The sequence below is a fragment of the Oncorhynchus gorbuscha genome, linkage group LG04, assembly GCF_021184085.1.
Source record: "Oncorhynchus gorbuscha isolate QuinsamMale2020 ecotype Even-year linkage group LG04, OgorEven_v1.0, whole genome shotgun sequence".
NCBI lineage: Eukaryota > Metazoa > Chordata > Actinopteri > Salmoniformes > Salmonidae > Oncorhynchus > Oncorhynchus gorbuscha.
Genome location: NC_060176.1, coordinates 9,038,185 through 9,050,975, shown reverse-complemented (window position 1 = coordinate 9,050,975; position 12,791 = coordinate 9,038,185). Strand labels below are relative to the sequence as shown.

Sequence of the window (12,791 nt, the reverse complement as noted above, 5' to 3'; positions counted from 1 at the left end):
TATTTCATATGACATAAATGCGTTTGGAAACCCTATGATTTTCACAACAACAACAACAAAAAAGCGCACAAAAGGACCCCAAAGACGCACGGGCATCAAAACCATACAAAACAGCTAGCAGACACAGTAGTTGACTCGTCACGTGTGTCTGTCCCTGCCGGAGTCCGTGGTGAATGTGAGGAGCGCCTGTCTGACTCAATACTGAGTCAAATCAGACGGCGAATCACGGGAACCCACTTGTGGTGCTAGGGCGCATCGTGAAAGCGCACGCTTAATCCAGCGATCCGTGGGATTGGGCAGAGGGAGTGGGGGTTGGGTTTGGGGGGAAAAACACGATTGGTGGTGTTGAGAGTCTAATTTATTGGCTCAGATATTTGTGCAGCCACGTCCTCTCTTGCTAACCTCCACCCTCAACGCGGAGCTGTCCATTGGCACAGGTGCTGAAACGCGTAGGTTCTCATTCCCTTACAGCGGTGCGAGACTGAGGGTCGAGAGTAAAACATTTGGATGATTGTATTGACTTTATCCATATATTTTTGAGACACTTCGGTGGATATACATTGATTTACTCAGCTTTCATCAAGAACGCATCAAAGGTCCACGTTCTGACCCGGTCAGTTAACGGACTCTTAAGAGGGAGAAAGATGGCTTTTATGGTGAAACAAATGGTGGGAGGGCATGTGAAGAACCTGACCGGGGGTTTGACTGAGGAAAAGCCCGAAGGAGAGAAATCGGAAGCCGCAGCGGCAGGAATGACCCAGGAGGAATTTGAACAATATCAACAACAGTTAGAGGAGGAAAAGTAAGAACAAACCCAAGTTTATCGATCCATTTGAATAGCCTATAGATTTTAAAAGGGTTGAGTACTATAAAGCGGCGTTTATTATGTGTAATGTCCAATGTAAAGACACAGCTGAGCGCGTGCCTTTATTAGCCCCAGTGCGCCATGCACTATTTTACGCATCAGTGGGATCCACGGCGTGCTCCGGAGCTCACCGCGTAGCTGCTACACTCGATAAATTAGTTTTCTTTCAGGTTTCAAGAATTAGGCAATATAGGACGGGTTTCCATTGGAATTCTTACAATAGACTAGAAACAAAAATGTGTAAGTAATCACAGTTGAGTTTAATGCCCGATTATATTGTAAAACGGAGTCGTTTTCCAATAGGCATATCCTAATGTTTCAGGTTGATAATTGTCCTCAGATTCATTCTAGAACATGAATTCAGTTACTTATATGTCCAATTTATCTCAAAATGTATTGATGTAACATTTTGAATATCATCCTCAATGAGCTCTCCAAATACCCCCCCCCCCCTTTTCATGCATGTCCCTGTGATGTAGGCCTCCATCTTCATTTTGTTCACAAAGAGTAGACTCCTCATAAGAATAAATTAGTCTGGGTTGAGTATCTCTGATCTTGAAATGTATTTTTATCTGGGTATAACAAAGAAACCCATTGCCATAGCCATAGACTGTCCTCTGTCCATATCATAAAACATCTGATAATTTAATTTACTTTACTTCAAATTCCCATATGTGAGAGGAGAATATGTCCTCAAGGTTTGAAACAGATGACTCTCCAAAAGCTAATACATCTGAACATATATCTTGTCCTGTGAAAAAATACCCTTGAAATGTGTCTTATCATGTACAGTGCCTCCACACACACCTGTATCTATATGAAAAGTATACTTCATTAAAAAGAAATGTGTTTTACTACAGAGCACTACCCTGGCTTACGGTCACATGGCTCCAGGCTCCAGGACAAACAGCCTGTTTACTGTTGACATGTCAGACATGGTGGAGCATCCACTGACTCCCCTCAGAGACTAGCCTCAACTGTCCACAGCCCACTTTGACCTCAATCCCATACCATCATACATTACACTGGGCTTCAGGGGAGGTGGGCTATTATAATGTGGCTACCGCCATACACTAGATCATAGCATAAAGTCTGGTGTCAGTGCTTTGTATAATCCAAGGAGAATAGAATGGGGTTGTTTGCAGTGGCATGTCATATATAATCATGTTATCAGGCACAGGAGTCACAATGACATCCCCTGGTTATATGATGCCCTTGAGAGACACAAGACTCGTCATCTCAGTGCCATCAGGAGCTCTACCATTGGCTCTCACAAAGCGATGGTTTATGTGTTGCTGTGTGGTGGTTTACATGCTCATGTTAATTCACAGTGGGCAAGATAACAGTAATGCCACTGTGAATATACACTAAGTGAATAGAACATTAAGAACACCTGTTCTTTCCATGACATAGACTGTCCAGGTGAATCCAGGCGAAAGCTATGATCCCTTATTGATGTGACTTATTAAATCCACTTCAATCAGTGTAGATGAAGGGGAGGATACAGGTTAAATAATGATTTTTAAGCCTTGAGACAATTGAGACATGGATTGTGTATTTGTGCCATTCAGAGGGTGTAAGGGAATAACACAATATTTAAGTGCCTTTGAACGGGGTATGGTAATAGGTGCCAGGTGCATCAGTTTGTGTCAAGAACTGCAACGCTGCTGGGTTTTTCATGGTCAACAGTTTTCAATGTGTATCATCAATGGTCTGCCACCCAAAGGACATCCAGCCAACTGTGGGAAGCGTCCCTGTGGAACGCTTTCGATACCTTGTAGAGTTCATGCCCCGACGCATTGAGGCTGTTCTGAGGGGAAAAAAACTCAATATTAGGAAGGTGTTCTTAATGTTTTGTACACTCAGGGCCAGCCTTAGCCTTTTGGGGGACCAAGGCGAGATTTGTTTGGGGGGGCCCACGGGAGAAACATTTTAGTCCCCCCTCATGACAGCGGAGTGAACATTTTGGAGTTTTAAAGCAAGTTTTCTACATTTTTCCAATGGGCGGAGAGAAAAAGAGTAAAATTTTAAAGCAAATTTCCTGAAATTCTATACATTTTGACATGCATTTTCCCATGTTAATATGATATCTGGATGAGAGTGACTAACAAAATCCATTGGGGCCCCCTGGAGATAACCCTTCGTGCTCGGTTGGTAATTTGGCCATGATTACTACAAGTTTATATAGTTGGGCAGACTAATTTACCAATTAAAACATATTAACTGACATGGGCTAATTGAGTGACTGTCAGTGACTGACATAACAAGAGGCGAACACCTATGTTGCTTATGCCCAGGGCTGGCCCTGTATCCCCTGAATGATAGGGATATGACCTTGTCATTGGCCATGGCACATGTATCATGCCATTATTTACAGTACTGTATGTATGCACTATGATGTCACGCTGTCAATCAGACCACACTGCTGGCATGATCACATAGGTCTCGTGACGTCACCTCGGTTCATGGAGTCTGCTTCGGAATGTTTGGTGCAAGTTGTAGGTCTAGTCTTGTCTTTCAATCTTTCAATCTATTTCAATCTGATTATTGGAAAATTAGGGACAAAGATTATTTGAGTAATACTAAGAGGGCTGCCACAGAAAACACAAACTGTCTCTTGTCTGCCCTCTGCTGGAGTTACCAAATGGGTAGTATTGCAGTATTGCTGTACGTGGTGGTGAAGTATAAATATCTGTTTTACCTCAACATAAGACTTGCAGTATGATGATATTTGTATGGTGGTGTAGGGCAGAGGACATGGTGATGGGGTGTTGTGGTGTCTGGGTGTGCTGTAGAGTGAGGTGATCCAAGGTTGTGTATATTCACTGGTTTGGCAGCTGTAAAATGAGGTGTGCTAGTCAGTCAGTGTTCTGGAGTGGAGTAATCCTAGGTTCTGGGTTCAGAGGGTGTATAGTTCTGTAGAGTGGTGTGGTCCTAGGTTCTGGGTTCAGAGGGTGTAGAGTTCTGTAGAGTGGTGTGGTTCTGGGTTCAGAGGGTGTATAGTTCTGTAGAGTGGTGTGGTCCTAGGTTCTGGGTTCAGAGGGTGTAGAGTTCTGTAGAGTGGTGTGGTCCTAGGTTCTGGGTTCAGAGGGTGTAGAGTTCTGTAGAGTGGTGTGGTTCTGGGTTCAGAGGGTGTATAGTTCTGTAGAGTGGTGTGGTCCTAGGTTCTGGGTTCAGAGGGTGTAGAGTTCTGTAGAGTGGTGTGGTTCTGGGTTCAGAGGGTGTATAGTTCTGTAGAGTGGTGTGGTCCTAGGTTCTGGGTTCAGAGGGTGTAGAGTTCTGTAGAGTGGTGTGGTCCTAGGTTCTGGGTTCAGAGGGTGTAGAGTTCTGTAGAGTGGTGTGGTTCTGGGTTCAGAGGGTGTATAGTTCTGTAGAGTGGTGTGGTCCTAGGTTCTGGGTTCAGAGGGTGTAGAGTTCTGTAGAGTGGTGTGGTTCTGGGTTCAGAGGGTGTATAGTTCTGTAGAGTGGTGTGGTCCTAGGTTCTGGGTTCAGAGGGTGTAGAGCTCTGTAGAGTGGTGTTGTCCTAGGCTCTGGGTTGGAAGGGTGTAGAGTTCTGTAGAGTGGTGTTGTCCTAGGCTCTTGGTTGGAAGGGTGTAGAGTTCTGTAGAGTGGTGTTGTCCTAGGCTCTGGGTTGGAAGGGTGTAGAGTTCTGTAGAGTGGTGTTGTCCTAGGCTCTGGGTTTGAAGGGTGTAGAGTTCTGTAGAGTGGTGTTGTCCTAGGCTCTTGGTTGGAAAGGTGTAGAGTTCTGTAGAGTGGTGTGGTTCTGGGTTCAGAGGGTGTATAGTTCTGTAGAGTGGTGTGGTCCTAGGTTCTGGGTTCAGAGGGTGTAGAGTTCTGTAGAGTGGTGTGGTTCTGGGTTCAGAGGGTGTATAGTTCTGTAGAGTGGTGTGGTCCTAGGCTCTGGGTTGGAAGGGTGTAGAGTTCTGTAGAGTGGTGTTGTCCTAGGCTCTTGGTTGGAAGGGTGTAGAGTTCTGTAGAGTGGTGTTGTCCTAGGCTCTGGGTTGGAAGGGTGTAGAGTTCTGTAGAGTGGTGTTGTCCTAGGCTCTGGGTTTGAAGGGTGTAGAGTTCTGTAGAGTGGTGTTGTCCTAGGCTCTTGGTTGGAAAGGTGTAGAGTTCTGTAGAGTGGTGTTGTCCTAGGCTCTGGGTTTGAAGGGTGTAGAGTTCTGTAGAGTGGTGTTGTCCTAGGCTCTGGGTTGGAAGGGTGTAGAGTTCTGTAGAGTGGTGTGGTTCTGGGTTCAGAGGGTGTAGAGCTCTGTAGAGTGGTGTTGTCCTAGGCTCTGGGTTGGAAGGGTGTAGAGTTCTGTAGAGTGGTGTTGTCCTAGGCTCTGGGTTGGAAGGGTGTAGAGTTCTGTAGAGTGGTGTTGTCCTAGGCTCTGGGTTGGAAGGGTGTAGAGTTCTGTAGAGTGGTGTTGTCCTAGGCTCTGGGTTGGAAGGGTGTAGAGTTCTGTAGAGTGGTGTTGTCCTAGACTCTGGGTTTGAAGGGTGTAAAGTTCTGTAGAGTGGTGTCATCCTAGGTTCTGGGTTGGAAGGGTGTAGAGTTCTGTAGAGTGGTGTGATCCTAGGTTTCTGTGGGCTCACTAAGTTAGCAGCTGTAGAAATCGGTGAGTGCTAGTCAGTCAGTGAGTCAGTCAGTCAGTCAGTGAATGCTGCTTTACATCCCAGAAGTCTGAATATAATTCCCCAGTTGAGCAGTGGACCGGCAATAGACTGCATCTGGATCTGACTGCAAGAGCAAAACCTCTCTCTGTTGTTCTCCCTCTCTCTGCCTCCCTCCCTTCTCCTCTACCCCCAGGTGTTACTGCTGCTTGTCCACCTTCTGTTGGCATGGACTCTTGAGTCAGAGTGCAGCTCAGCAGAGGGCTCCCTGTGTTCTTTTGTTTCAGCCCTCACTATGAGATCCACAGTGGTATAAAAATATATTATTGTCACATACACCAGATAGAAGCAGTGAAATGTGTTGTTTACAGGGTCGCCATAGTACTATGGCGTCCTGGAGCAAATCTACATTTACATTTTACATTTAAGTCATTTAGCAGACGCTCTTATCCAGAGCGACTTACAAATTGGTGCATTCACCTTATAACATCCAGTGGAACAGTCACTTTACAATAGTGCATCTAAATCTTAACGGGGGGGGGGTGAGAGGGATTACTTATCCTATCCTAGGTATTCCTTAAAGAGGTGGGGTTTCAGGTGTCTCCGGAAGGTGGTGATTGACTCCGCTGTCCTGGCGTCGTGAGGGAGTTTGTTCCACCATTGGGGGGCCAGAGCAGCAAACAGTTTTGACTGGGCTGAGCGGGAGCTGTGTAAATTAGAGTTAAGTACTTTGTTCAAGGGCACATCGTCAGATTTTTCACCTTATTGGCTCAGGTATTCGAAGCAGCGACCTTTTCATTACTGGGCCAACACTCTAACTGCGATGGCTGAGCTATGTGGTTAATAGTAACCAATGAATTTGTGCATTTGTGATACATCACATTACAAGCAAATCTATCAACGTTCCATACTAAAGACCGTGACATGTTGACATTACAAAAAGCCTTATGGATTAATTAAATCATCATTATAGCATCTGTCATCACATTGCCACTAATGCTGTTAAATCCTTAATCCTTCCGTCTAATTATGGAGTTGGACTGAAGGAGGCGTTTGTTATGAAGCATCAATTTGAGTAATGCCTCGAGATTATCCCACCTTTGCAAACGTTGTGTGTGTGTGTGTGTGTGTGTGTGTGTGTGTGTGTGTGTGTGTGTGTGTGTGTGTGTGTGTGTGTGTGTGTGTGTGTGTGTGTGTGTGTGTGTGTGTGTGTGTGTGTGTGTGTGTGTGTGTGTGTGTGTGTGTGTGTGTGTGTGTGTTTACATGCAGCGACACTATTTAATCCGCTGTTAACCATTTTCTCTCTGGTTTTCCCCAGGCAGGAACGAGATGCTAGTTTTGCCCAGAAGAAAGCTGAGCGGGCAACAGTTAGAAGTCACTTCCGGGACAAATACAGACTGCCAAAGGTACATCCATTACTGATTCTGCATATTTCATTCAAGCATTTTCTTACTACATGTTATTGCAGTTATTACAGGGTCAGATCTAGGTTGTGTCCTTGAAGCAAAAACACCATCCAAATGTGCTCTGTTTGTACTCTTTCTTTTCTCCTTATGTCTCAATCATCTCATTCCTCTCCCTTTTCTTTGCCCTCGCTCCCTACACCCTCTCCCATTGGCCTGTGTGTGTGTGTGTCTGTCTCCACTGTGTGTGCGACCCAGAATGAGCTGGATGACACTCAGATCCAGCAGGCGGGGGATGACGTGGAGCTGCCCACAGAGCTAGCCAAGATGATCGCTGATGACAACAAGGAGGAGGCGTCCAAAACGTCTGTCCTGGGCCAGCTGACTAACATCCAGAATGTGGACATGGACCAGCTGAAGGACAAGGCCCAGGCCACGCTGGAAGACCTCAAACAGTCTGCTGAGAAGTGTAATCTCATGTGATCTGGCTGGCTGACTGAATTCATGCTCTCTCTCTCTCCCTCCCTTACTCTCTTTATCTGTACAACAAAGGTTCTGTGTAAGATATGATGTGATCTATGATCATGTACAAACGTTGATAGTCATGTTGCTTTGAATACACACACATACAGTCAACACTGCCTCACATACACAAACATACTGCAGCAGCTCCTGGCCAAGGAATCAGAGTAAACACTGTCTAAGCTGTGGGGGAATCAGAGTAAACACTGTCTAAGCTGTGGGGGAATCAGAGTAAACAATGTCTAAACTGTGGGGGAATGAGAGTAAACACTGTCTAAGCTGTGGGGGAATCAGAGTAATAGTATTATGCCAAAGACCCTTCGCAGAAAACCATTTAGACAATGGCACAAAGTATATCAACTAGTCATATTAAGTGTGAGACTAAATCAAACTTTCTTGTCTTGGGACCACATTCAGTACATTACAAACCAAGTGTCTGTTATATCTATCGCAGGTGTAAATGTATTTGCGGTTAGCCTGTTCTGTTGTCCATCTAGACTATGGTCATTAACTCGTTGGGGCCTTGCTAAGAGACAGCTCGTCCTCTGTGATGCCAACCCATCTAACCTTTCAACTCTAGCCTTTAACCTGTCCTCATATTGACCATGACCTCTCCATCTCAGTGTTGTTTTGTGCTGGTGGTTTGGTGTCGTTGCCAAATGCTGTCTTTGAAAATGTCATCCTCTGGCTGAGTGCTGGTCATAGTGTTTAATAAGTACACAATACTATGAACATATATGAACATATAGTACTTGATATTTGTCTGATTTGTTGTTGTATCACTAAATAAAGACGCAGGTGAGAGCAGGAGAGGGGTTTGTCAACCTTATTTGAATTACAGTAATATACAGTATATATTTCTTAAATGCAGTGGTTCATGTCTTGTAATAGTTGAACAGTCCTTTCGTGACATTACAGTAATTGCATTTGAAGAAAGGATGGTGAACATGCCTTAGTCGCTTGTTTTATGTGATAGCTACTTTGTGCTTTCTTGTCAGTTCCATGAAGCAAAACAAACAAGTGTGAATATAATGAATTGTTACTCAAGTCTTACAGAGCCTGATCACCTATACATACCTATCTGTATTAAAATGTGTGACCTGCAATGATACTATAAAGCCAACAAAAATACATTATTTCATTTCCAGTCACCCTATGGGGTGATTCAGGTTGATCTCATGATGATATTTCAGGAAGAGACATGTTGTTCATGATGTTTCTGTTTCCTGTCGATTCTTTGCTTCTTTTACATCATCTTTGTTGTTCAGTGCTGTATGAAACGTATTGATTTTTGACTGACTGTTGAAACCATAATAAACATATTTTTATGATGTATGCTTCATGTTTCTCCATTTGTTTTCCAGCCAGTCTGACCAAACTCAAGCCATCGTTTGACAGTAGCCATCGTTTGACGCTATAAAACCAAAACCTAATGTTCTGAACACTAGGTGGAGACAAAAATACAACGTCATCGGAATGTTTGTTGATTAGTGATTGTTGAATTCATGACAAACGGAATTTAATCCAAAATCCATATTAGCCCCTGATTATTATCATGAAATTATTATCATTACAATACTGAAAGGCAAAATGATTATGTCACAGTTGTTATAACCATTGTTATAACCACATTTATAATGATGTTATTATTTTTTATTATAACCATTATTAGTGGCAACATTACCTTCCAGTGAAGTCTGAAAATAAGCTCAGCCATCTGGCATAATCAAAGGCTTTTTGCAAAAGTGTACAGTGTTGTTCAGGGAGAAGCCAGCCAGAAACTGCTTTGTGACATTTCTAGACGGCCCGGGTGTCGCTACGGGTTTTTCCAATCGCTTTTTTCAAAACACGTTAGTTAGCATTTCAATAGCAGAGAAGCCTGAGCTATTGGTAGTTTTCAAGTGCGGTGTGAAAGGGGAGAGCTGTAAAATATATTGATGCTGAAACCTTCCTCTATTGATAGGCGCAGGGCGTGAACAATCTTCAGCCTAGAAAGACACTGTGCCACTGCATGGCCAATCTGACACAATTGGGGTGAAACGGGCCAGAAAATACTATTCTCTTCCATTCTGTTCTATCAATCAGGGCTTAAAAACTCACTAGAAAGAACAGCGTGAGGGAGAGTGAAAAGGGCGACAATTAGTAGAACTTTAAGTGAAACCCTCACTGTGCGACGGTTTTCATAGAGGTTTCACTCATCGAGTTATCGTTAAAAAGGAACAGATTTGTTTTTTTCTGCACTTAAAAGTGGAGCAGTGGGTGCAGATGTGAGCTTCTAGCAATGGAATGCTTTCTGTCGACTGCTAGGGGGCTTGTGTTCCCCCACACTCACTACCTCCCCAAACGTTGACGTGTTTTGTAAGGGGGACCACACAGGTCGCGAGTTTCATTAAATTTATAAACATTTTATTTATCCTGTATGACGAGCAGATTGCCAAAAACTACTTGCTATAGAAATGAGTCCCACGAACTCCTCAATGACGACCAATCGTTGACCAGGATTGTAAATGGGAGAGGGGGCAAGGAAAACTTTCCTTTCTTTTTCTGGAAAAGGAGGGGTGTTGCGGGGAAAAGATTAACGAAGCGTGAAGCGTAACTGCAAGAGGGGGACAAAGACACATAGCGAGAGGAAATGCTACAGTGAGAAGAGGCAGTCCTAATGAATTCAACCAAAATAGTATGGAATGGAACATGGAAAATATGAACGTTTTTTAAAGCCAAGAAAGTTGGACATATTTTGAAAAACAAGAGTAAAGAGTTATGCTTTCAAACGAGGGCACGAAATGTGGATAGTAGGTGTCCGAACTTTGGACTGCGCATGTGGTCACTTTTTGTTCAATTTTTACTGACACGACTGTGACAAATTTGCGAGGGATAGTGTTGCTTTGTTGCGTAGCTGACTCTATGCAAAGGATTTCAACATTTTTACTCATCCGTCCCAGACTGGATTCATTCTACCGCATAAAACGGACTATTATTCCACAACTGTCAAGCGTGTATTGGAGAGACAGAGGGACATCTTTAGGTTTGTAGCTAGGCCTACTAAACACATTTATGTTTGGACCATAAACGCCTCATACTAAATGGGTTTATTAGTTACATTACGTTTTAAATTCATCATAGACTTGGCTGTCCCGCACTAACTGGGGGAAATGTGCGCATCGTCGAACTAGAGCTCTCTCCAGCATGAACAGTTGGTGCAGCGCTCTGGCGCTCTTCTCATCGGTGCTGTTGGCGCTAGATGCCCAGTTAATATGTTGGCAAGCCCTGCTCCGATGCCATGAGGAGGCAGACTGTGAGCTTGCATACAGCCAGTATCTAGCCGCCTGTGAAGGAAACATCAGAGGCACCAGGAGGCAATGCCCCAGCCACTGTATCAACGCGTTGATAAGACTGAATCACACCCGCAACGGTCCTTACCTCGAGAGGTGTGACTGTGGTCAGGACATGGAGTGTAGGGATGCAAAGCGGGCGATTGAGCCATGCCTCCCCCGGAGGTATCCTGGAGACGCGGGGGGGATAGGATGCACAGAGGCCCGTCAACGCTGTGAGGAGGACACCGGCTGCCACTCCTCCCTGACAGCCTACTTGTCTTACTGTGGGCAACTCTTCAATGGCAGGAAATGCTCGTCCAGGTGCAAGGCCACAATACAACAGATGCTATTCATCCCAAATGGCATGCTACTAAACCAGTGTGTGTGCGACGGGGTGGAAAGGCCGTTCTGTGAGGTAGTCAAGGAGAACATGAGCAAACTTTGCCAGATTGGAGACCACAGTGTTATTTCAGACCAGGCAGATATGGACGATATGTATGAGGATGAAGACTATGATTCGAAAACAGAGGAGATATATCCTCCTGACTCAAATTCTAGTTCCTCGCAGCAGTCGAGCTATATGACCTTATTATGCATCACTCTTGCACGGATATTCTTTTGAGAATGAATGTGACCTCTTGTTGTGACCTCTCAGTTGGACAGACAGGACAGTCTGCTCTGGGACGGGTCCAATCTAATGAGCACGTGGGTTTGATGTAGCGAATACTATTTGCTCCTAGCAATCTCCTATGGGCCTAATTGATTTTTCATATTTTGATGTGATGCCTTAATCTGGGACACAAGAATGGTCAGGACATTCATACCACCAATTCAGGTTGCAAACTAGGCCTAGGCTACTCCTGGAATATCCTAGGTCGAAACTGTTCTGGAGTGTAAAGATCCATAAAGTGATTGTTTAAGGAGAAATGAACCAAACTTGACTTCATTGTAACAATACTCCTCATTGGGCATTGCATCCATTACTTCTGGGCTACCTTTTAAACTCTTGTGCCTATTTGTTTAGTTTCGTCTCAATGGTCCTTGGAGTGTGGCTTTATTAAGACTTAAGATAAACATGGGACCAGTCCAGTTTCTGTTTGCTTTCCTCTCTATTTTAGGGGCCTCTGCATTGTTGCAGCCATCACACTTCAAATATTTGTAGGGAACTGCCAGTGAACAGACAAGGTTTTGGAATCAAGTAGGCCTAGTTAAATTAGCTGAAGTGCCTCTCCAGCAGCCCCCTACCCCCCATGACACATCCCCCACTCTTGATAGTTTTATTTAAAATGTCCCCCCCACTCTCCCCCTTTAGGGACCCCCTTTCTTTATTGAAAGCAAGAAGTCACCCTTCTCCTTATAGACTGGCCTCTACAAGATGAATGTGGGCTTATGATAGACTTATATGGACAAAAGAAGAGGCACTAGTGTTTTTTCTCTGAAAAAAAAAGAAATACCAGTTTATTACTATGAACAGCAGTACATAAGCTACTTGTTAATAGGCCTAGTTTAATTTATTATTCATTTCATATAAAGTGTAATGGGTTCCTGTCCAGGACAGAAACATGCTTGACAGTTAGGCTAGATATTTAGCAAGAAGGGAAATAGCTAAGAAGTTATTCCATAATTTTTTAATGAAGCTAATCCTTCCTGTGTCTTGTCATTATCTTTACAAGATGTCACTTGAAGTTTTTCTAAACTAATCTTTGTTTTTGTTATGATCGTCAATGTCATTTCTTTTTTATTCCACCTTGTTGGTGGATCAAATCAAATTTGATTTGTTGGGTAGATGCTGGTCCATAGGGAAATGTCATTGTCATGTTGATGTTAAATTATATACATAAAAAAAGGAATTTATGTTTTACATGTATATGTCATATATTAATGCTGTAAATTAGTGTCCAATTTTGTCCATTGTGACTTTGCAGTCAATACACCACCTCGTGAATAATATGGCAGTAGTTTACATGTACAAAAACAATGTTTTTGAAACAATTCTGCAGGTAGATTTGTCATCTCAACCAGTGTGGAAAAAAATAATGGATACTTGTTATATATGGAAAATAATTTATGTAATAAAATGATTAAGTGTGA

At 43.6% G+C, this 12,791-nt stretch overlaps 2 protein-coding genes across 2 annotated transcripts; both read left to right on the top strand.

Moving 5' to 3' along the window:
- Positions 1 to 337: 337 nt before the first annotated feature.
- On the top strand, positions 338 to 8,719 carry LOC124033096 (complexin-3-like). The gene is made up of 3 exons (XM_046345027.1): positions 338 to 802; positions 6,780 to 6,867; positions 7,123 to 8,719. The coding sequence occupies exons 1-3, from the start codon at positions 645 to 647 to the stop codon at positions 7,345 to 7,347; spliced, it is 471 nt and encodes a 156-aa protein (XP_046200983.1). The 5' UTR covers positions 338 to 644; the 3' UTR covers positions 7,348 to 8,719.
- A 935-nt stretch (positions 8,720 to 9,654) lies between these two features.
- LOC124033604 (growth arrest-specific protein 1-like) lies at positions 9,655 to 12,791 on the top strand. The gene has a single exon (XM_046345691.1). It carries the CDS (start codon positions 10,573 to 10,575, stop codon positions 11,320 to 11,322), a length of 750 nt encoding a protein of 249 aa, XP_046201647.1. The 5' UTR covers positions 9,655 to 10,572; the 3' UTR covers positions 11,323 to 12,791.

Coding starts and splice junctions, on each gene's coding strand:
- LOC124033096 (XM_046345027.1), top strand. CDS start 645: ATGGCTTTTATGGTGAAACAAATGGTGGGAGGGCATGTGAAGAACCTG. Junction 803..6,779: donor CAACAGTTAGAGGAGGAAAA/GTAAGAACAAAC, acceptor GGTTTTCCCCAG/GCAGGAACGAGATGCTAGTT. Junction 6,868..7,122: donor ACAAATACAGACTGCCAAAG/GTACATCCATTA, acceptor TGTGCGACCCAG/AATGAGCTGGATGACACTCA.
- LOC124033604 (XM_046345691.1), top strand. CDS start 10,573: ATGAACAGTTGGTGCAGCGCTCTGGCGCTCTTCTCATCGGTGCTGTTG.